Source organism: Onychomys torridus, chromosome 8, assembly GCF_903995425.1.
Source record: "Onychomys torridus chromosome 8, mOncTor1.1, whole genome shotgun sequence".
NCBI classification, from domain to species: Eukaryota; Metazoa; Chordata; class Mammalia; order Rodentia; family Cricetidae; genus Onychomys; species Onychomys torridus.
Genome location: NC_050450.1, coordinates 105,872,130 through 105,893,405, shown reverse-complemented (window position 1 = coordinate 105,893,405; position 21,276 = coordinate 105,872,130). Strand labels below are relative to the sequence as shown.

General features: G+C 52.9%; 1 protein-coding gene across 2 annotated transcripts in view; it reads left to right on the top strand.

The window, feature by feature from the left end:
* The window catches only part of Dnah17 (dynein axonemal heavy chain 17), a 119,181-nt gene that overhangs the window by 96,745 nt on the left and 1,160 nt on the right, over positions 1–21,276 (top strand). Inside the window, exons 65-79 of one of the 2 annotated variants that reach the window (XM_036196601.1) lie at positions 947–1,151; positions 1,982–2,146; positions 2,877–3,017; positions 3,242–3,412; positions 5,342–5,464; positions 5,946–6,139; positions 7,874–8,022; positions 9,560–9,693; positions 10,007–10,249; positions 12,217–12,408; positions 17,878–18,057; positions 18,696–18,878; positions 19,785–19,967; positions 20,293–20,436; positions 20,813–21,038. In XM_036196601.1, coding sequence (XP_036052494.1) covers positions 947–1,151; positions 1,982–2,146; positions 2,877–3,017; positions 3,242–3,412; positions 5,342–5,464; positions 5,946–6,139; positions 7,874–8,022; positions 9,560–9,693; positions 10,007–10,249; positions 12,217–12,408; positions 17,878–18,057; positions 18,696–18,878; positions 19,785–19,967; positions 20,293–20,436; positions 20,813–21,038 — 2,633 coding nt within the window. The remainder of the gene's footprint in view (positions 1–946; positions 1,152–1,981; positions 2,147–2,876; positions 3,018–3,241; positions 3,413–5,341; positions 5,465–5,945; positions 6,140–7,873; positions 8,023–9,559; positions 9,694–10,006; positions 10,250–12,216; positions 12,409–17,877; positions 18,058–18,695; positions 18,879–19,784; positions 19,968–20,292; positions 20,437–20,812; positions 21,039–21,276) is intronic. The other variant, XM_036196602.1, reaches the window with a different exon arrangement.

Genomic DNA, 21,276 nt, shown 5'->3' with positions numbered 1-21,276 from the left:
TGTAGACCAGGATAGCCTAGAACTCAGAGATCCACCTGCCTCTGCCTCCCAAGTGCTGGGTTAAAGGCGTGCGCCACCATCATCCTGCATGGTCCACCTTCTTTTAATTCTAAGAAAATGATTGTGGTAAAGTTGGCACTTCAGGGGCAGTTAACACATTTACCATGTTGTATAACTATCACCTGTGTCTCATTACACATTTTAACCATCCTAGAAGGAAACCCCACACCCACTCAGCATCTTTTTGTCTCTGTGGTTTTGCCACTCTGGACATTAATCATGCAGCATGCATTGTTTTATGTCTGGTTCTTTCCACTTAACATCCATCACACTGTCAAGGATCATCCATGCTCTAGCATCTGTCAGTATTACATTCCTCTTCACAGCTGAGTAATCTCCTGTTGCCTGGATCTACCACATTTCGTTGTCTTCATAACACAAAGAAAGTAAACCAACTTTTAGCAGAGACAAGAACCACCTGTCAGTGTTCTGGCACATGCAGAAGCTTAGGACAGGAGTGAACACCCTGATGTCTTGGTCTCTGATTAAGACCCAAAATGAGTGCTGACACCCAACCAAGGACTGCAGGGGGGTTGCCCCAAGTAGTGAGCTCAACCAGGAAAGAAGGGGAGTGGAGCCTAGGAGGAGCGGCCCACCGTGGGTCAGCAGCTCCAGGCAGAGGGTCATTGACACACGCTGGTGCTCAGCACTGACCATGGGAAGAGCTGGTTGCTCTTCTATCCAGGCGCTCGCTAAGCGCAGGCTACAGTCAGCTTTATGAACACCCCTGTGCAGACAAAGCGGACACCAGAGGCAAGGGTAGACATGACCTCCAGTGGCCACTGTCCTCCCCAGAGTGTGGGGGAGAGGCGGGTGGGCCACCAGCCAAGGGTGCAAGGTGGCCCTGTGGTTAAGCTTTGCCCTGCCTCTGCTTATCACCCACCAGGTTCATTAAGATTGGTGACAAGGAAGTGGAGTACCACCCCAGTTTCCGCCTGATCCTTCACACCAAGTACTTCAATCCCCACTACAAACCTGAGATGCAGGCACAGTGCACGCTCATCAACTTCCTGGTCACCAGGGACGGGCTCGAAGACCAGCTCCTGGCCGCTGTGGTGGCCAAAGAGCGCCCTGATCTCGAGCAGCTCAAGGTGACTGCCTCTGACAGACATTAGCACGCCGGCCACTCCCAAGGTCACCACGGGACCCACCCACATCTCTAAGCTCCGTCAATAGCAGCCTTTCTTCCTTCCTTGGCACTCTCCTCATTCAGCCCCTAACCCAGTTCCAAGTCAGCAATCAGTGCACTCACACTAGGTCTCAGCACCCTGAAGATCAAAGAGGGTCCCCACAACGCTTCCTGCCAGGCTGGCCGGAGCTCCTTGGCAGAGCATTTGTCTGGCATGTGTGAAGCTCTTGGCTCAACCCTCAGCGTCATCTAGCAAGAAAACTTAGGGGTCTGGGGCTGGAGATAGGGCTCACTCAGTAAACTGTTTGCAGCATAAGCGTGAGGTCAAACCTGAGTTTGACCTCCCCCATCCCAGGGCTGATGAAAAGAGTCTCAGGGACTTGCTGGCCAGAGAGCCTAGCCTAAAGGGTGAGCCCCAGAGCCCAGTAAGAGACCCCATCTCAAAAAACAAAAAAGAAAGAAAGAAAGGAAGGAGAGCTGAGTCTGAGGCGCTGGTTTGCACACATACATGTGCACACACGCATGAGTCCGTGCACGAACACACACATGCACACCCAAAGGTTATGCATAGCCAGCTGTGTGCCAGCTGCTTCCCCAACTCTGCCTCAGCCACACACATGGCTCTCAGTGCCGCAGCAGGAGGCCTGACAGCCTGGAGTGGAGGCTGGCGCTTCCAGGATGCCCTGCATGCTGGGTGTCCTTTCTCCTCCTGGGGGCCTGTACTTCCACTCTAGAGAGACGAGGCAGCAGAGGTGAGACCAGGCCCCAGCTAATGTTGCTCCACCCCTGCAGGCAAACCTCACCAAATCTCAGAATGAGTTCAAGATCGTGCTGAAAGAGCTAGAAGATTCTCTCCTGGCCCGGCTGTCGGCTGCGTCGGGGAACTTTCTGGGAGACACTGCCTTGGTGGAAAACCTGGAGACCACCAAACACACGGCCAATGAGATTGAGGAGAAGGTAGGCCCAGCCTCTCAGGCCACCCTGCACGTGTAAGGCTTGCAGCGTGCTGCGTAAGTACACCTGGGTGCCTGTGATGCCACCTAGAATTGCCAGAGAAGCGAGTCGTAAGGAGGAATTATCTGGACCAGGCTGGCCTGTGGGCGTGTCTGTACAGTCTTTTTTTTTTTTTTTTTTTTTTTTTTCCTTTCTTTCTTTCAAAACAGGGTATCTCTGTGTAGCTTTAGTGCCTGTCCTGGATCTCGATCTGTAGACCAGGCTGGCCTCGAACTCACAGAGATCTGCCTGCCTCTGCCTCCCGAGTGCTGGGATTAAAGACCTGCACCACCCGCCTCCAGGCTTAGGGGACAGTCTTGATTGTTAATTGATGTGAGAAGACCCGCCCACTGTGGGTGGCACCTCTCTCTAGACAAGGGTCCCAAAGGGTCTAAGTAAGGAGAAGGCTGAGCACTGGCACAATCCCTGCTCTTGATTTGGAATGTGATGCTCTAAGTTCCCACCTTGACTTCCCCATAATAACAAGTTGTAGCCTGGAACCATGAGCCAAATAAACTCCTTCCTCCTCCTCAGGCTATTTTACCACAGTAACAGACTGGGAGAGCCAGCACCTTGCTGTCTGAAGGCCCTCTAGGGGGCTTCGGAGGAATGAAGGGCTGGGGCAGGGTGGGCCCTCCTGTGAGTGGTTTGTCTTCCAGGTAGTTCCCTCCAAGTCAATTTTGTCTGTTTTGAGGTCCAAGAGGCAAAAATCACAGAATCGAAGATTAATGAGGCCCGAGAGAACTACCGCCCCGCAGCAGAGAGGGCTTCCCTGCTGTACTTTATCCTGAACGACCTCAACAAGATCAACCCTATCTACCAGTTCTCACTCAAGGTCAGCCACACTGGACACAGGTTCAGGGATCCTCCTGGCAGTGAGCCCTAAGGGTGGCCTAGGTCAGGGAGCACATGGGACAGCAGGAACCAGAGAATGCCAGAGAAGCCAGCCTGCTGGGCTAGAGAAGGTTCCTCCACCCCACCTTCCCCCAGTGCCCCTGTCAGAATTAATCAGAAGCTGCCAGTGCCTGCAGCCCCATGTTCACTCTGGCCACCCCTCAGGCCTTCAACGTGGTGTTCGAGAAAGCCATCCAGAACACTACGCCTGCCGAGGAAGTGAAGCAGCGCGTGATAAATCTGACAGACGAGATCACCTACTCGGTGTACATGTACACGGCGCGGGGGCTCTTCGAGCGGGACAAGCTCATCTTCTTGGCTCAAGTCACCTTCCAGGTATCACACCACCTTTGTACTCAAACTGCAGTCTGTGCCCTTGCAGCTGAGGATCCCCAGGCTTGTGTCGGGAGTGCAGATTCTCAGGATGCCTATCCAGGTCTGATGAATGCACACCAGCTCACATTGCTAGGTAGCCTAGGAGGACCTTGAATTTCCGATCCTCCTGCTTCCCAAGTGCTGGTGTTACAGTTGTGCGCCTCTATACCTGGAATAAAACCCAGGGCTTCCTGCATGCTGGGCAAACACTCTACAGACTGAGTGACATCCCCAGACTCCAGCTTTTAACCAGCTTCCCAGGACATAGTCAAGTCTGAGGTGTATGGTGAGGGCCATTCCGGGAGCTATGCTCAGGGGATACCGAGGAAGCATAGCAGATGTTTCCATGGGAGACAGGGGTGAGGGGAGGTTAAAGCGATTTGTACAAAGAACTATCAACAGTGTATCAGTGCTGAGTAAATGGTCCTTAATCCACCAAGGATGCTGCATACATCTTCAGCAATGAATGGAAGAGCTTGTCAAGATGGCTCTGTGAGTCAGGGCACTTTGCGGCAAAGCCCCAGGACCCACACCATAGAAACAGGGAACCAACTCCCACAAGTTGCCCTCTGACCTCCACACATGCGTTGTTACACACACACACACACACACACACACACACACACACACGCACAAACAAACAAACAAACAAAGAAACACAAGGGCTGGGAAAATGACTCAGTCTAACTGAATTTTCAAGGCCTAGCTCCCAGTGAGAGATCCTGTCTCACAAAATAAGGTGGACAACCATGAACCCATGGCTGACATCTGACCTCCACTTGCATGCAATGCCTGCACACAGGAGCACGTGTGCCCACACATGCAATTGATCACACACACACACACACACACAAAGATGCACGGCTGCTCCAAGGAAGGACATTTGCATTTGTGTGCCAGAAGTCCTGCTGAAGTTTGTGTTCTGTTCAGTTGGCGAACCAGCCTGTCTCAGCAGGGCGTGTGGCATGAGCTCAGGGACAGAGCACTCAGGAGGCCAAGGCAGGGGTAGCACTTGAGCCAGGGAGTCGACATCAGGAAGGAACGAAGGAAGGAAGGAAGGGAAGAAGGAAGGAAGGATGGGTAGATAGATGGACAATGGCCTCAGTCCCCTTTGAAAGCACTGCTCACAGCGATTGTACTTTGTCTCTTGGTTCTGGTGTCTGGGAAGACCAAGGTCCAGGTGTGACATCTGGTGTCAGCCTTCCTGCTGGCATGAGAGAACGGGCCAGGGTGGACCCCCTTCATAACAAGCTGTCTCCCCAAGAGATGGCCCAATCTTGGCACTGCCTCCGTGTCTTGGTTGCCTGTCAACTGGCCCTACATCCCAGCAGCTGTTGACCTGGGCATCATGACCCCACTGTAGACCAGGTGTGAGGGTGTGCCCCTTTAATTCCATCCCTTAGGGGGCAAAAGCAGGCAGAGCTCTGGGTTGTTATAGCTCTGATTCATATATGAGCTCCAGGTCAGCTGGGGCTGCATAGAGGCAGAGCTCTCTCTCTCTCTCTCTCTCTCTCTCTCTCTCTCTCTCTCTCACACACACACGCACACGCACACGCACGCGCACGCGCACGCGCGCACACACACACACACACACACACACACACACAGATCCCAATGCAGGCTCTTTATGGGAGACATCTGAACTACCACCCAGCCACCTACACTACACGTGCCTATAGCCTGAGACCTCCTTAGTAGACAGAGGGTATTTTTTAGGTTGGTGGGAATGTTCTAGAACTAAGTTGTGGCTGCATAACCTTGTGAGTGTACTAATGCCACTTGCCTAATGTGCTTTAGTGTGAGTACATCATGTTTTACATGTTTCACCCCAATTTAAAAAACACAAAACCAAAAAAGCGCTTGAGCCCCACAGCCTGCCTCGGCCCACAGGTCCTATCCATGAAGAAGGAGCTGAATGCGATGGAGCTGGACTTCCTCCTGAGGTTCCCCTTCAAAGCAGGCGTCGTATCACCCGTGGATTTCCTGCAGCACCAGAGCTGGGGCGGGATCAAGGTGGGTCCTCACACTGGGTACCGAACCCCTTCCAACCAGTGTGAAGGATGCCCGTGCCCCGGTCCAGAGGAAGGGAGAAGCCAGGACGTCTGCAGCTCCCAGACAGCACTGCGCTTGTACTGAGTGTGACATCACGGGTCTCTGCTGGCCTGCTCCATAGGGACCTGCAGCAAGTCCCAGGCCAGCCTGTGCCAGCATCCCTATGCCCTGCCCTGTTCTAGGTCTGCTCACTCCTCAGGTTCCCAGATTCATGGCCAAGAGCCATCAGGTCCCAGGTGTCAAGTTCCAATCCAAACTGACCTGAGGTAGGCAGTGGCCTGGGGTGGGGCAGCCCTGACAGCACCCTCCTTGGAGGGAAAGGGTTAATGTGAGCCCCCAGGCCACATGCCCTCATGGAAGCTTGGCCTGCAGTTGACAGGAAGAATAGCTGTGACCTGAATAACAGGCCACTGTGGTCACTGAGGCACCATGTCTGACTTAGGCCTTGTCAGAGATGGACGAGTTCAAAAACCTGGACAGTGACATCGAGGGCTCCGCCAAGCGGTGGAAAAAACTGGTGGAGTCGGAAGCCCCCGAGAAGGAGATCTTCCCCAAGGAATGGAAGACCAAGACAGCGCTGCAGAAGCTGTGCATGGTGCGCTGCATGAGGCCCGACCGCATGACCTACGCTGTCAAGTGAGCGTCCCTCGGGCCCAGGAGGGTAGGAGCCCCCCCCCCCCCCCCCCGGCCTGGGCGCTCGGAACCTCACTGTCTTAGTGTCTCTTCCATCCCAGTCTGCAGGGGACAGAGCCCGAGCCCAGCGAGGCCCCTTTGCTGGCACAGCCACTGGTGAGGTGCTCTGACCCTGAGACCCAAGTTCCTTTCTTTATGTTTTAGTTGTGGTCTCACGCAGCCTAGGCTGACCCTAAATTTTGTGTGTAGCCAAGGTCTTTGAACTTCTGGTCCTCCTGTCTCTGCCTCCAGAGTGCTAGGATTACAGGTGTGCACCACCACACCCAGTTTTATGCGATGCTGAGGACCGAACCCCAGGCCTTGTACATGCTCGGCCAGCACTTTATTGACTGAACCACATTCTCTGCTCTGGGTTCTTGTTGACTCTTGGTGTCTCAGGGTGTGATCAGCAGGACTGCTGGCCCTACTGGTCTGTGCAGAGGGACACCCTGTGACAGAAGATGGGTAAACAGTCTCCCACACAAGGCCCTAAGGTTGAAAGAGGAGAGGAGAAAGAGAGAAAAGGAAGGGCCACCAGCACTGGGGAAACTCTCCGGGCCTAAATTTAGTGTCAATTGGATGTCAATTGTAATCGAAGAGATGTAACTTTAAGCCTGAGCCCTCCCAGGTGGGGGTGGGACTAAAGGAAGGGAGGGATCACAGAGGATGGGGAGGGGCTAGAGTGGGCTAGCTTCTGTGCTTTCTATTTTTCCATGCAGCCTGGGCACAGCCAGGTTTCCTCAGACCCACTCACATCCCCACAGAAGCCCCTCTGACAAAGCAGGGCCCTGATGCAAGTTTATTCACGATCTGAGGACCTTTTCTGTTTTGTTTGTCTTGGTTGGAAGAGGGGATAGGGCCAGGATTGTGAGGGAGGAAGGGGACAGAGTGAAAAAATAATTGTCACTGTGGCTGAGCTGGTGGGAGTGGAGAAAGGAGCCTGAGCATCTCAGATGGGCAGTAAAACCCTTCAGCCTCCCAGATCCCCCAGGGCCTTCTGATATCTCCCTGCTGTGTCCACAGCACAGGAATATAGCTGTGGTATAGCCATGATCACTGCTTTCAAAGCTGTAGCATCTTACTAGCTCAGGAGACTTAGACTTAGCCACCTGTGATGGAGGAAAGTGTGCAGACACTGAAATCCAAAGGTCACTCAAAGCATTGGACTGCATGACAGGACCGCAGGACTTCTGGACTGGGTCAGAAAGAGAGAATCTAGTGGCTCTAAAGCCACCTTCTGCACAGAGCTTACTGGACCCGCCCCTCTCCCAACATCCCACATGGACCTTGGGGGCCCTTTGCAGCCAGGGCGGCATCCTTCCTGCCATTCCCTGAGTAAGACGGGGATTCAGCCAATTGGTAGAGTGCTTGCCTAGCATGCAGAAAGCCCTGGGTTCATACCCCACCACTGCATAAACTGCATGGTGACACCCAGAAACCTGTAACCCCAGCACTTGGAAAGTGGAGGCAGGAGGAGGGTCGTAGCCACATATCAAATACCAGGTCAGCCTGGGCAACTGGACGACTCCAGACCTTGTCAAAAAAATAGTCAAGCTGCCACGTCCCTCCCCTTGATGTCTTCAGAGGACGCCCACCCAGAGTGGCTCACCACCCTGGACCAAAGCCACCCACACACCCCTAGCCCTGGTCCCAAGCAGGGCCCAGCTGCCTGTGGTCCACAGAGCATGCTCCCCTCAGGAATTTCGTGGAAGAAAAGATGGGCAGCAAGTTTGTGGAAGGCCGGAGCGTGGAGTTCTCCAAGTCCTACAATGAGAGCAGCCCCTCCACGCCAATCTTCTTCATCCTGTCTCCCGGGGTCGACCCCCTCAAAGACGTGGAGGCCCTGGGTAAGTACAGCTGCAGAAGTTGGCCCCTGTGGAAATGTGATACAAAACCACAGAGAGAGAGCTAAATCAAAACCAGGAACTCGCAAGGGGCACTGCTGGGGTAGAGAAACAGCAAGCCTACCAGTGAAATGAGGAGTGGGCAGCAGGGAGGCCACTCTGTACCCAGAGTCACCACGGCATCTTCCAGTCTGAGACTGGGCTGTCCCGAAAGGTTTAGAAAGGAGGTCCACCAATAAGCCTCTGCCCTGGCTAGTCCTGTGTCAACTTGACACAAGCTAGGGTCATCTGGGAAGAGGGGACCTCAACTGAGAAAATGCCCCCATGAGATTAGCCCTGGGCAAGCTTGTGGGGCGTTTTCTTGGCTGGTGATTGATGTGAGAGAATCCAGCCCACTGTGGGCGGGGCCACCCAAAGCTGGGGGTCCTGGGTGCTGTAAGGAAGAGAACTGAGCAAGCCAGTGAGCAGCACTCCTCCATGGCCTCCAAGAGCTCCTGCCTCCAGGTTCCTGGGTTGACTTCCTGTCCTGACTTCCCTCCGTGGTAGACTGGGAATTGGGATGTGTAAGCCAAATAAACCTTTTCTTCCCCAAGATGCTTTTGGTCACACTGTGACAAACAGTGATAGAAATCCTGACTAAGATAACTTCCCACATGTATTCTCTCCCAACAACCAAAAACTAGAAACAGCTGGCCTGGGTTACTTTTATCACAGTCGGGACCAAAAACAAAACAAAACCTGAAAAGGTAACTTAAGAAGGGTTTATTTGGGTACAGTTTGGGGGTTCAGTCTATTCTTGTAGGGAAGGCACCATGGTGGGAGCCTGAGGCGGCTGGTCACATTATACCTGCTGTCAGGATAGCTCTCCTTGGATCCCAGCTCATAGGATAGTACACTCATGATCAGGGTGGTCTTCCTCCTTTTTTGAACCCCCTCATAGAAATATCTAGAAGGGAGTTTTTATGGTGAATCTATACCCAGACATGCTAACAATCAAAATTACCCATCACACACACACACACACACACACACACACACACACACACACACACAGATTGAGATAGTGTAGCCAGAGCTTGCTATTGGTTATGATTCTGCCATTAACAAAGTCCATGCTACTCCATGGATGGAACTTAAAAGCATGGGGCTCATGCAAGCCAGTGGTGAAGCCCCCTGCTGAAGGTCTCAGAGTGTGTGATCCTATTTATTTGAAATGTCCGTGACAGGCTGATCTACAGGGTTGCAGTGTGAACAGCAGCTGCCAGGCAAGGAGAGTAGAAAAGGAGTCTCGTCAAGGTCATGAGACACTCTAGGGTGGTGATGGAGGTACCAAAGAGACAGCTGCAGGGCATGACCAATTTCCCAAATGTCCCTGGGCAAACACCTTTCCAGATGGCTGAAGCACAGTCAAGTTACGGGATGTGTGTTTTCCCCACAATAAACAAGATGGGAGGCGTATGGTGTTCCTGGCTGCAAAAATGCAGAGCCTAAACCACTGCTCTGAATCATCCTGTGCTTTTCCTGTTTTTCCCCACTTCAGGGAAAAAACTGGGATTTACCATAGACAATGGGAAACTCCACAACGTGTCCCTGGGTCAAGGACAAGAGGTGGTGGCGGAGAATGCACTGGATGTGGCTGCCGAGAAAGGACACTGGGTGATTCTGCAGGTGAGGGCTCCTCTGCCGCCATGATCACGTCACTGGGGGTAGGACAGAACCTCTCCCCTGCCTGGGGTATCACCCCCTTTCCGCACTGTGGAGCTGATCCCCCTCCAGGCCCAAGAGGGGTGCTGGGGACCACATTGTCTGTGCTGTGAGCCCGAGGGACCAGGGTCATCCCAAGGCTTAGTTACAGGGCACACTCCTCACCAGTTAGGGCAAACAGGGTCAGGGTAGGGCAGCCACCTTGCTAGGTGTTGCTCGGGGTGCTGTTAAGAGGCCTGACCGTGCTGGGGGTGCAGTGGGGATCCATCCGGGCCTGAGGCAGGGATCCTTGCTGCAGAACATTCACCTGGTGGCAAGATGGCTGAGCACCCTGGACAAGAAAGTGGAGCGCTACAGCTCGGGCAGCCACGAGGACTACCGTGTGTTCATCAGTGCAGAGCCCGCCCCCACTCCGGAGTCACACATCATCCCCCAGGGCATCCTGGAAAACGCCATCAAAATCACCAATGAGCCACCCACGGGCATGTATGCCAACCTGCACAAGGCACTGGACCTTTTCACTCAGGTAGGGAGAAAGAGACTGAGTGGTTCTCCATGGCCAGGTAAAGGAAACAGAGGCTCCCAGTAAGCCAAGACTTAACTCTGAGAGTTCCAGAAATTTCTCCATACTGGCCTCCCATCCACACCACACCAGCACACTCACATACTCAAGTCACATTAAAGTATGTCACTGAAGGCTGGGCAAACTCTCTGACCCCCAAAGCCGTAGGCGCTGCATGGCCTCTGATCAGCCTCAGGACCCTGTCAGTTGGCAGCGGTGCCCAGGATTACTGTGGTTCCTGAGGCCCCATCCCATCCTGGGTCACAGCACTCCCCTGACCTCACCCTCAGGATGGTGTGAAGCTTATTTGGGGCCACCTCACTGCTGGGGGCAATGGGTGACTGACAGGTAGTCATGACACTGTCCCCACAGGAGCTCTGGCTCCATGGCCAAGTGTCCTCTGATACTGCCCTAAGCAAGGCAGCAGGTGATCAGGCCCTCCTCCACTGACAGGTACCGTGGCTTCTTGTTCCCTCCAGAGAGGAGGGTCAATGCAGGGGATTTCCTGGCACTCTGGGGCTTCAGGGTGTCTACCTTCCCTCAGACCCAGCCTCTCGGTCCTCAAGTCAGCTCTGTGCCCCCCCCCCCCCCCCGTCTTATGGCCAGGCCACTGCTTCTGCAAGGCCCTGGCACCTGGCTCCCCTCATTAGTTTCCACTGTAACCTCCTGTGACACACACTGCTTCTCCAGGCTGCAGCCTAAACCTCTGAGGCTTTGGGACCCTACGTCCTCCTCACACACACCTCCTCAGAGGGACATTGAGGAACACAGAGCTTCCCCGTGTCTCACTTAACACAAACCATCCCCACCCTGCCATCGAAGTGGGACTGTCACAGAGAGCTGTGCAGGTACAGGGACAACTGACGGGCAGCCCGTGACCTAGGCTGCCAGATGACAATCTGGTGAGGGTGTGGGTGTACTCCCCAGACAGTTGGGAAGCACACAGGCGACAGTTGAGGCTCCCCTCCTCGGTGTAGGTGGTAGTAGTGAAGACTGCAGGCCATACACAACCAAAGCCTCTGCCAGCCCCACTTTCTGTGTTTCCTCCTCACTCTTGCAAAAGTCTGTGGCTGACAGATGGGTAGGGCACCATGGGCAGGGCCAGGGGGCCTTTGCCTCCAGCCTCTCAGGTGCTGGCACTGTAGGTGCACTCCAGTGCATGGCCAACTTTTTAATAAATAGGTGTACACTAAAATCGTGAAGTAAAGCCTCTATTGGAGCTGGGTGTGGTGGCACACGCCTTTTTTCCCAGCACTCGGGAGGCAGAGGCAGGTAGATCTCTGAGTTTGAGGCCAGCCTGGTCTACAGAGTGAGTTCCAGGACAGCCAGGGCTACACAGAAACCCTGTCTCAAAAAAAACAAAACAAACAAACAAACAAACCCTCTATTGAAGGGCCAGTGAGGTTACTCAGCAAATAAGGGCGCTTGCCACCAAAATTCCTAACAACTTGAGTTCCATCTCTAGAACCTACATGTAGGCATGCAGGATGCAGAGAACTGCTGTGACCTACACACTCACATGCAGACATGTGCGCACACACCATGGCACACACATCCCCAGTAAATTAATGTTAAAGTTTAAATATATATCAAGGGTGGGTACGCATTCCTGTAACCTGAGCACCCAGAAGACTGAAACAGGATTTTGAGTTCCAGCAGAGCCTGATGGGTAGCAAGACCCAGAGTCAAGGAAAAAAAAAAAAAAAGTATATCATATAGGAAACACATAAACCAGGAACACAGCTGTGTGGATTTCCTGGGGGAAATAACCCTGCATTACCCTCCTTGGGTCCTCGGATGGACGCCCCTGCTGCTTCTGTGATGGGGCCAGTTAATGGCTTTAGCCCCCCCCCCCCCACCGGCTGGCCGACACAGAACTGAGCATCTCAGTGCAGAATCACCCTCTTGGCTTCCTCTTGCCCACCGGACAGGACACCCTGGAGATGTGCACCAAAGAGATCGAGTTCAAGTGCATCCTCTTTGCCTTATGCTACTTCCACGCCGTGGTGGCCGAGAGGCGCAAGTTTGGTGCCCAGGGCTGGAACCGGTCATACCCCTTCAACAATGGGGACCTCACCATCTCCATCAATGTGCTCTACAACTACCTGGAAGCCAACCCCAAGGTGAGCACTGAGTGCAGCGTCCCCACCCTGTGCCCCCGGGATGGGACATAATCTATCCTTCCTTGCATTCCTGGGGGTTGCTGTCTGGACCAGGTATCTCCAGATCTTGGCATCATATTCAACGCACTGGAAAAAAAGCGCACACAGATGGGAGTGTAGAAAAGAGTTCATTCAGAAGTGAGGATACGGTGGTGCAGATCAAACACACTGCCAGCTCTGTGACTTAGAGTGCCCAGGGGTCCCAAGTGCTAGGAAGGAAGAAGCTGGTGCTGAGGGCATCTTGATGGACAGCTTGGGTCATGTGCTTCTCTGGACCACATGTCCTTCCTGACGATGCATCTTATTTTAACTGTATACATTGTGGTGATGCATCTTATTTTAACTGTATACATTGTGGTGGTATTGTGTTCCCCAAAAAATATTGTGCACCCTAATAAATTTATCTGGGGTCAGAGAACAGACAGCCACTAGATACAAAGCCAAAATGGTGGCTAGAAAATGGGTCAGAGCAGGCCATAGCAGAAGCCGGGCGGTGGTTGTGCATGCCTTTAATCCCAGCACCTGGGAGGCAGAGCTAGACAGATCTCTGTTCAAGGATAGAGCCAGCATGGAGACACACGCCTTTAATCCAGAAAAAAAAACAAAAACAAAAACAAAAAAACAACAACGAGCCTTTAATCCCAGGAAGTGATGGTAGAAAACAGAAAGATATATAAGGCGTGAAGACCAGAAACTAGAAGCATTTGGCTGGTTAAGCTTTTAGGCTTTGAGCAGCACAGTTCAGCTGAGATTCATTTGGATGAGGACTCAGAAGCTTCCAGTCTGAGGAAACAAGATCAGCTGAGGAACTGGCGAGGTGAGGAAGCTGTGGCTTGTTCTGCTTCTCTGATCTTCCAGCATTCACTCCAATAACTGGCCTCAGGTTTGATTTATTAATAAGACCTTTTAAGACTCCTACTACAATACATACCCAATTATGCACAGGCATGAGATGGTAGATAGGGGGCTGGAGAGATGGCTCAGTGGTTAAAAGCACTTGCTGCTCTTTTGGAGAATCAGAGTTCAGTTCTCAGCACCCACAATAGGGAGGGACGCAGTCACCCATAACTCCAGAGCCAGGCAATCTGGCCTCTGCAGGGACCTGCATACATGTGCACATGCCCAAACACATACACTGTTTGTTTATTTGTTATTCATTCATTCATTCATTCATTGGTTTTCAAGACAGGGTTTCTCTGTGTAGCCTTGGCTATCCTGGAATTCACTCTGTAGACCAGGCTAACACTACCCAGAACACACAACGTTTTAAAAGATGGTAAATAAAAGTTCTTCCCTAGAAGTTCACTCAGCACACAGTCTGCCTCACCACGCATGCACCCGAAACTAGTCAAGGTCTGATCAGCCCATGCTGCCCTCACTGTCACGTGTCCTGGTGTTTGAATGGAAACTGAGCACAAAAGGGAAATGACCACAGTGCTCCTAAGAAAGGAGCAGCCTATGCCATTGTGGGAGCACCTGGGTACGGGCAGGCAAGGGTCCCAGGCTGCCAGGTATGGTGTGTGCACAGCCAAAGCCAAGCAGAGTCTTGGTGGCTAAGTTTCCATTCTCCTCCCTCCCTCCCTCTCCCCTCCTCTCCCTCTCCTCTCTCCCCCTCGGTCCCTTTCACCTCCCCTCCCTCCCATCCTTCCTTAGTTCTTTACCATATGTTTAAAAGATGTTGAGTGGGTTCCATAAATGGAAGGAAATCTAAAGACCCATATGACTCTCCCAAGGCCTCTTATGTCTGTCAGATGAGGGCAAACATAGGAGTCACCCTGGATCGGACGCCAGTCTCCGGAGTCCCCTCCTGCTGGCCATCCCCTTAAAGAAAGCTCAATAAATGGCATGGTGGTGTGAGCCTGTAATCCCAGCACTCGGGGTAGGGGTGAGGGTGGGGGATACAGGGAGGGGACCCGGAGTACAGGGAATGCAAGGTCACCTTAGCTACATAGCAAGTCCAAGGTCAGCCTGGGATACATGAGACCCGGAAGAGAGAGGAGAGGCAATGGTCAGGAGAGAAGGACACTCCCTATGGGCAGCTGCACTCTCCCTCAGTACACAGGTCCTGCCTGGTACTAAGCAATCTCCAGCAGCAATGGCATTGGCCACCATCTCATACAGCTGTCCTCAAAACGTCCTTGCTAGTGTCCCTCTGAGGACCACTCAAGTGATTCTGCAGGCAGATGGGAGAACTCACCCCATCTCTCCTGCAAAAGGCACCACCACCTTCCTTGATGGAGACTGAGCAATATGGTGTTGCCTGGACCACAGTCACGGCACCAAGTCTGGGCCACAGTTCACTGTCCTGGTAACACATCCAGCCTGGCTGGAGCAGGAAGGCAAACTGGGGAGATGCCACCATCTGCAGGGACACAGTCCCCACCTGTGGGTGATGAGGCAGTCCCTGGCTGCATTTCACCTGTGACACTCCCAAGCAAATGGAAACAGAGAGAAGAGACCAGCAGAGGGCCTCTGGGCGAGAGACCAGGAGGGGCGATCTTGCCAGGTTATGTGAGGACCTTTCTTTACTCAGTCCCACAAGCACATGGGTTCCAATCTGCTGAGAACATCATGCCCTATGATGACAGGAGTGTCCTGGCAAGCCTGGCGTTCTGTCCAGTCTGCACTGGCTGACCTTCCTCCATCAGAGCTCAAGCTTTGGGAGGCTCTGGATGCTCCCTCAATACTAAGTCATGTCTGATGCTGAGCAACTTCTGGTAGTAGTCTCCAGTGGCCACCATCTCATCCCTCATGCCTGTCTTAAGGACAGATCCAGGGCTTGTGCAGGAGAACCCACCTGTCTCTCTGGGGATCAGGCCCTGAGCCCAGCTGATTCTGAAATGGCTGCTTAGAAAAACAAGAAGACCCAGAAAAGAAAACTCTGGTGAGGGGCTGGAGAGAGGGCTCAGTAGCCAAGAGCACTGGCTGCTTTTGCAAAGGACCTGAGTTTAGATCCCAGCACCCACATGGTGGCTCAGAAACTGTCTATAACTCTAGTTCCAGAGCATCTGATGCCCTTTGAAAAACAATGATGTCATTGATGCACATCAAAATACTGAACAATACAATTAAAAAGTGGGCTATGGAGGTACACAGAATTCTCAAAAGAAGAATCTCAAATGGCTGAAAGACATTTAAGGAAATGCTCAACATCCTTAGTCATCAGAGAAATGCAAATCAAATACCACCTTACACCTGTCAGAATGGCTATGATCAAAAACACTAATGACAGTCTATGTTGGAGAGGATGTGGAGCAAGGGGAACACTCCTCCACTGTTGGTGGGAGTGCAAATTTGTACAGCCACTGTGGAAATCATTATGGCGGTTTCTCAGAAAATTGGGACTCGATCTACCTCAAGACCCAGCCATACCACTCTTGGGCATATACCCAAGGAATGCTCAATCATACCACAAAGATACACGCTCAGCTATGTTCACAGCAGCATTATTCATAATAGCCAGAACCTGGAAACAACCTACATGCTCATCAACTGAAGAATGGATTAAGAAAATGTAGTACATATATACACAATGGAGTATTACTCAGCAGAGAAAAACAATGGAGTCTTTATTTTTAAAAATACATTTATCAAACAAAACAAAAACTCTGAAGTTATAAAATAACAATTCAGGACCAGGGAGGTGGCTCTGTGGGTAAAGCTCTGAATGTCTGAATGTGACAACCTGAGGTCAGATCCCCAGCAACCACATAGTCAGACACAGTGGTCCATGCCTGTAATCTCGGCACCCCTACAGAGAGACAGGATGGCCCCAGAAATTCAAGAGTTGGTTAGCCTAGGGTACACAGCAGTAAAGAAACCCTGTCTCAAACAAGGTGGTCCTCTGACCTCCACCTGCATGACACTGCTCGTGCTGGCCTTCACACAAGTGTGCACATGCGCGCGCGCGTGCGCGTGCGCGCACACACACACACACACACACACACACACACACACACTCATCTCTCTCTCATAACAATTCTTTAAAATGAGAATCCAGAGCACACTTGTGTTTTGAGTGAAAGTTCACAAAACTAAGACAAATGGTTAATCAACCAATTTCACCAAAACTCCATCAAGAGCTCTCAGGCAGGACACTGTGGTGGTTACAGAAATGCCAGCCACCATCCCTGGGGAAAAGGCATGTGTGCACAAACTGTAGTCGGCTGAGGACGTGAGGGGTGCAGTCCTATAGCAGTGCTGCCCAGACAGCAGAGTTGGGGTGCACAGGTGCCAGTCCACAGGCTCAACCAGAAAGAGCACCTCAGGAACAAGACCCACCCGTCACAGGTCAGGAAGCTGCCGACTTCGCCTCAAGAGGCTGCCGGAAAATGCAGATGTGCAGATGTGGCTCCCTGCACTCTCTCGGGCTGCTGTGGGCAGCAGGAACAGGCCACATGCAGAAAGGCCTGGCTTTGTAGATAAGGGGACATGTGGACCAGGCTTTGAAAGACCATGTGTATCTTGGCCAGTGACTCCAGGGCGAGAGGCGTGGACTGGGCAGAAGGTAGGCTGAAGGGAACCAAGAAGACACAGGGTGGACAGTCCGCCTAACCCAACGGGAGAGCTGGTGCCAGGCTGTGAGTGCACACATCTGTTCTAGAAGCCTGGGGAACCAAGGATCTGGCTGGGCTTGCTGAGCACCCAGCTCAGCTCCCACAGAGACCTGCACTGACAGAGCTGTGTAGGAAGAGGAAGTGAGGTAGCTGGGCTAAGATAGCCAATGAGAGGGCAGACAGCAAGTCAATAAAGGCATGGGTAGGCAGGAAGTAACACGCATTTGGAGGCTGCAGAGTTGGTGAGGTGAGGTTGGCTGGTGGCCTTCCCTATTTCCCTGACTTAAGGCTTTCACCCCTATATTTGGCTCCATGTTTATTATTTAATAAGACCATTTAGAAATTCGTCTACACAGCACTGCTCCATGAGGAACAGCTACTGGTAGAGAGTTACTGAATAAGCAGAGGCCATAGCAGTTCAAGATGGTCAGAAGACCCACTGGTTCACATCAGACACACAATTGACTGGACTTTCAGCCAACAGAAGATGTGGGGGCCAGCACCAACTCTCATGAGCAGAATCCAACTGCTGTATGAAATTCAGATTGATGGTTGAGGCAGAGCCCAGGGAACCAGGAAGGAGTGGGTAACCCACGCACCTGGGGCACCAGCAGAGGAGCCTTCAAGATGTCCCTATGAAGGAGAAAATGAGGCTGAAGCCAGCCTAAAATCATAGCCAAAGCAGAGTCCCAGAGGGGCTAGCCTGAGACTCAGACACTGAGGTTCAGGAGTGGGAAAAGGTGTCCCTTTGGCAACTAGGTGGTCACAGGTAACCCTGAAGGAAAGCAGCCGGGGAGCAGGCCCTGCTGAGCACCTAGCCTTGCTAATGTGAATGACACAAGATGGGGTGCTCATGTTTCCCCGCCTTTCTAAGGTGCCCTGGGATGATCTCCGCTACCTTTTTGGTGAGATCATGTATGGAGGCCACATCACTGATGACTGGGACCGCAGGCTGTGCAGGACCTACCTGGCAGAGTACATCCGTGTGGAGATGCTAGAAGGAGAGGTGCTGCTAGCACCTGGGTTCCAGATCCCCCCCAACCTGGACTACAAGGTAGGAGAGGCCAGCAAAGACCAATCCATCCTGGCTACTCCCTGAGGGTCCCACACCCCAACAGACCTGTCAGGTGGCTAGGGGTAGAGATAATTGACAGAGTGCTTGCTTAGCATGCATGGAGCCCTGGGTTCCATCTCCCAGCACCAAATAAACCTGTCATGGTGGCCTGCAACTGTGATCCCAGCCCTGGAGAGGGCCGATCCTAGGAGTTCAAGTAGTGAGTTTGAGGCCATCCTGGGCTACAGGAGACCCTGTCTCAAAAACAACAAAAATAGCCCATAAGTAACTAAGAATCCAAGTACCCAAAATGAGGAGCAGCCCTTGTGGTCCCAAACAAGGAGGTGGAAATGCCATCATGTCTGGGGATGGAGGGAGGTGGCCAGCAGGACTGCACTAGGATAGACCACGTGAGAGGTGCCATTAAAGAAGCCAGGTGGTGGTGGCACATGTCTTAATTCTTAGCACTTGGAGGGCAGAAGTGGACGGATCTCTGTGAGTTTAAAGACAGCCTGCCTAATCTACACAGCAAATTCCAGACAGGCAGAGTTACACAGAGAAGCCCTGTCTCGAGAAAAAAAGAGAAATGCCTAGAAGACAGTGGACCCCAACAGTATAAATTAACCACCCTTTTCCAGGGCTACCATGAGTACATCGATGAGAACCTGCCCCCAGAGAGTCCTTACCTGTACGGCCTGCACCCCAATGCAGAGATTGGCTTCCTGACAGTCACCTCAGAGAAGCTGTTCCGCACGGTCCTGGAAATGCAACCCAAAGAGACAGACTCGGGAGCAGGCACAGGGGTGTCACGTGAGGAAAAGGTAGGACCTGTCCCTGTCCCCAGCAACAGGGACAAGCAGGGCCTAGAGCAGTAGGAGGCACAGTGCAGCCCCGGCTATGGACAATGCCTGGGCAGCTGTAGAGTTGGGTGCACTCAGCCTTGGGAACTACAAATTCTGGGGTCAGGGTGTGATCTACAACTGGTTGCAGACATCACTGGCCTTGTACTTTGGGCACAGAGCTGTGGGGTGCAGCAAAGCGATTCCCCTAGGACAAGGAGCTCAGAGGACAGACAGCCTGGGCATGGGCAGTCAGAAGATTGCATGACAGAACAGTGCGTAGGCTCCTTTGCCTGGCTTGCCTCAGCACCCTGAGGCTCCAGTACCTTCCTCGCTTTCTCTTACCTCATGAGAAAGATCTGTCACACCTCAGCTAAGCTTGGGGCAGAACAGTAAGCAGGCCAAAACTGAGGTCAAAAGCCCCTACTTGCTATTCAGGGTCTGGAATTATTGACCTAGCAATTGAAACCAGAAATCTACTGTTGAGGCAGGTGTAGAGCACACACCCATAATCCCAGCATTCCAGAGAATGTGAGGCATGAGGATCTCAAGTTAGGGCCAGACTGGGTGGCATGGTGTTCCAGGTTGGACTGAGATGACAGTCTATGGATGGATGGTGATGGATGACCATCATTCCCACTGTGTGTGTGTGTGTGGCCGATGGTACAGTTCCACAGAAGGCTCAATCAGTTCTGTGCCCGCTTGGGCCCCTGACATGGCGAGGAAGCTGGAGCATGTGTGCCTGGAGTCACTAGGCCACCAGGCCTGATCCACTCACAACCCCACCCCCTCAGGTTTGGGCAGGCCCCGCCCCCTGACACTGCTGGGGGTGTCGTCTCCATTGGTGACTACCACAGTAACAGGAGTTTGCCTGTCATTGGCTTCTAGGTGAAGGCTGTGCTGGATGACATCCTTGAGAAGATTCCAGAGACCTTCAACATGGCTGAGATCATGGCAAAAGCTGCTGAAAAGACCCCCTATGTGGTTGTTGCCTTTCAAGAATGTGAAAGAATGAACATCCTCACCAATGAGATGAGACGCTCACTGAAGGAGCTGAACCTGGGGCTGAAGGTAAAACCACGGGTCATCGGGGACACGGGTATGGAGCTTGTGAAACTGCCTAGTCTACAGAGACAGCCAAACAGTACACCTCCGGCCTCCAGCCTGGCTCCTGGAGACTGGTGTGTGTCTCTCTGACCCTTGTCTAACCCCTTTCCTTCTCTGGTCTGGAATCCTGCACCCCCCCAATACAGGCCACCAAGACTGGCTATTGCCTGGCCATGATCTCTGGAGGTGCCACAGAGAGCCATACCATGCTGGCAACTCAGGACATATAGTGAGGGCTCTCCCCGATCCTGGCCACATCCATCCTCCAAAATCTGACCATGTCCCTTAGGGTGAGCTGACCATCACAACAGACATGGAGGACTTGTCCACAGCTCTGTTCTATGACACTGTGCCTGAAACATGGGTGGCCCGGGCCTACCCCTCCATGATGGGCTTGGCGGCTTGGTATGCCGACCTGCTGCAACGTATCAGGGTAAGTCACAGGACCCTGGAGCCTCCAGGAACCTATGCACCATGGCCTCGGAGTCCCCAGCAGCCATCACTGCCAAAGCAGGTGGGAAGGCCTGACTCAGCCTGTCAGACGTCAGACGTCTGACCACTCACCAGTGTGACTTCCCAAGGAGGGAGAGAGCAGAGAGCTCAGGAGAGCCCGAGGGAGGGCAAAGGCAAGCGCAAAAGCTGCTTCTGGGCCCCAGGGCCATCCAGCATGGAGCCATTCCCTCACCGTTCCCTCCTGGAAGGCCCAGGCTTCTCAGGCGCAGCCAGCCCCAGCCGAGACCCCGCCCCTCCCCTCGTCTGTGCCCACGGCAGGCGCGTCTCTGTGCCCACAGCGACTCGTTCCCTTCCAGGAGCTTGAGGCCTGGACGACAGACTTCGCCCTGCCCACCACTGTGTGGCTGGCCGGGTTCTTCAACCCACAGTCATTTCTCACCGCCATCATGCAGTCCATGGCCAGGAAAAATGAGTGGCCCCTGGACAAGATGTGTCTGTCTGTGGAGGTGACGAAGAAGAACCGTGAGGACATGACTGCTCCTCCCCGAGAGGGCTCCTACGTGTATGGGCTCTTCATGGAAGGTAACAGTCTGTCCAGGAAGCTTCTAGAGCCACTCCCACTCAGCTGTGGATGAGACAGGCTGGGCAAGCCTGGGGTATGGGTGGACTTGGAGCTACCCTGAGCTCCAGAGGGGACTGACGGGCAGAGGCCTGGAAACCCATTCCAAGCTGAGCACGGTATGCATGCCTACAGTTCCAGCACGTGTGAGGCCGAGGCTAGAGGGTTGCTGGAATGTATGTCTCAAAAGACAAACCTCAT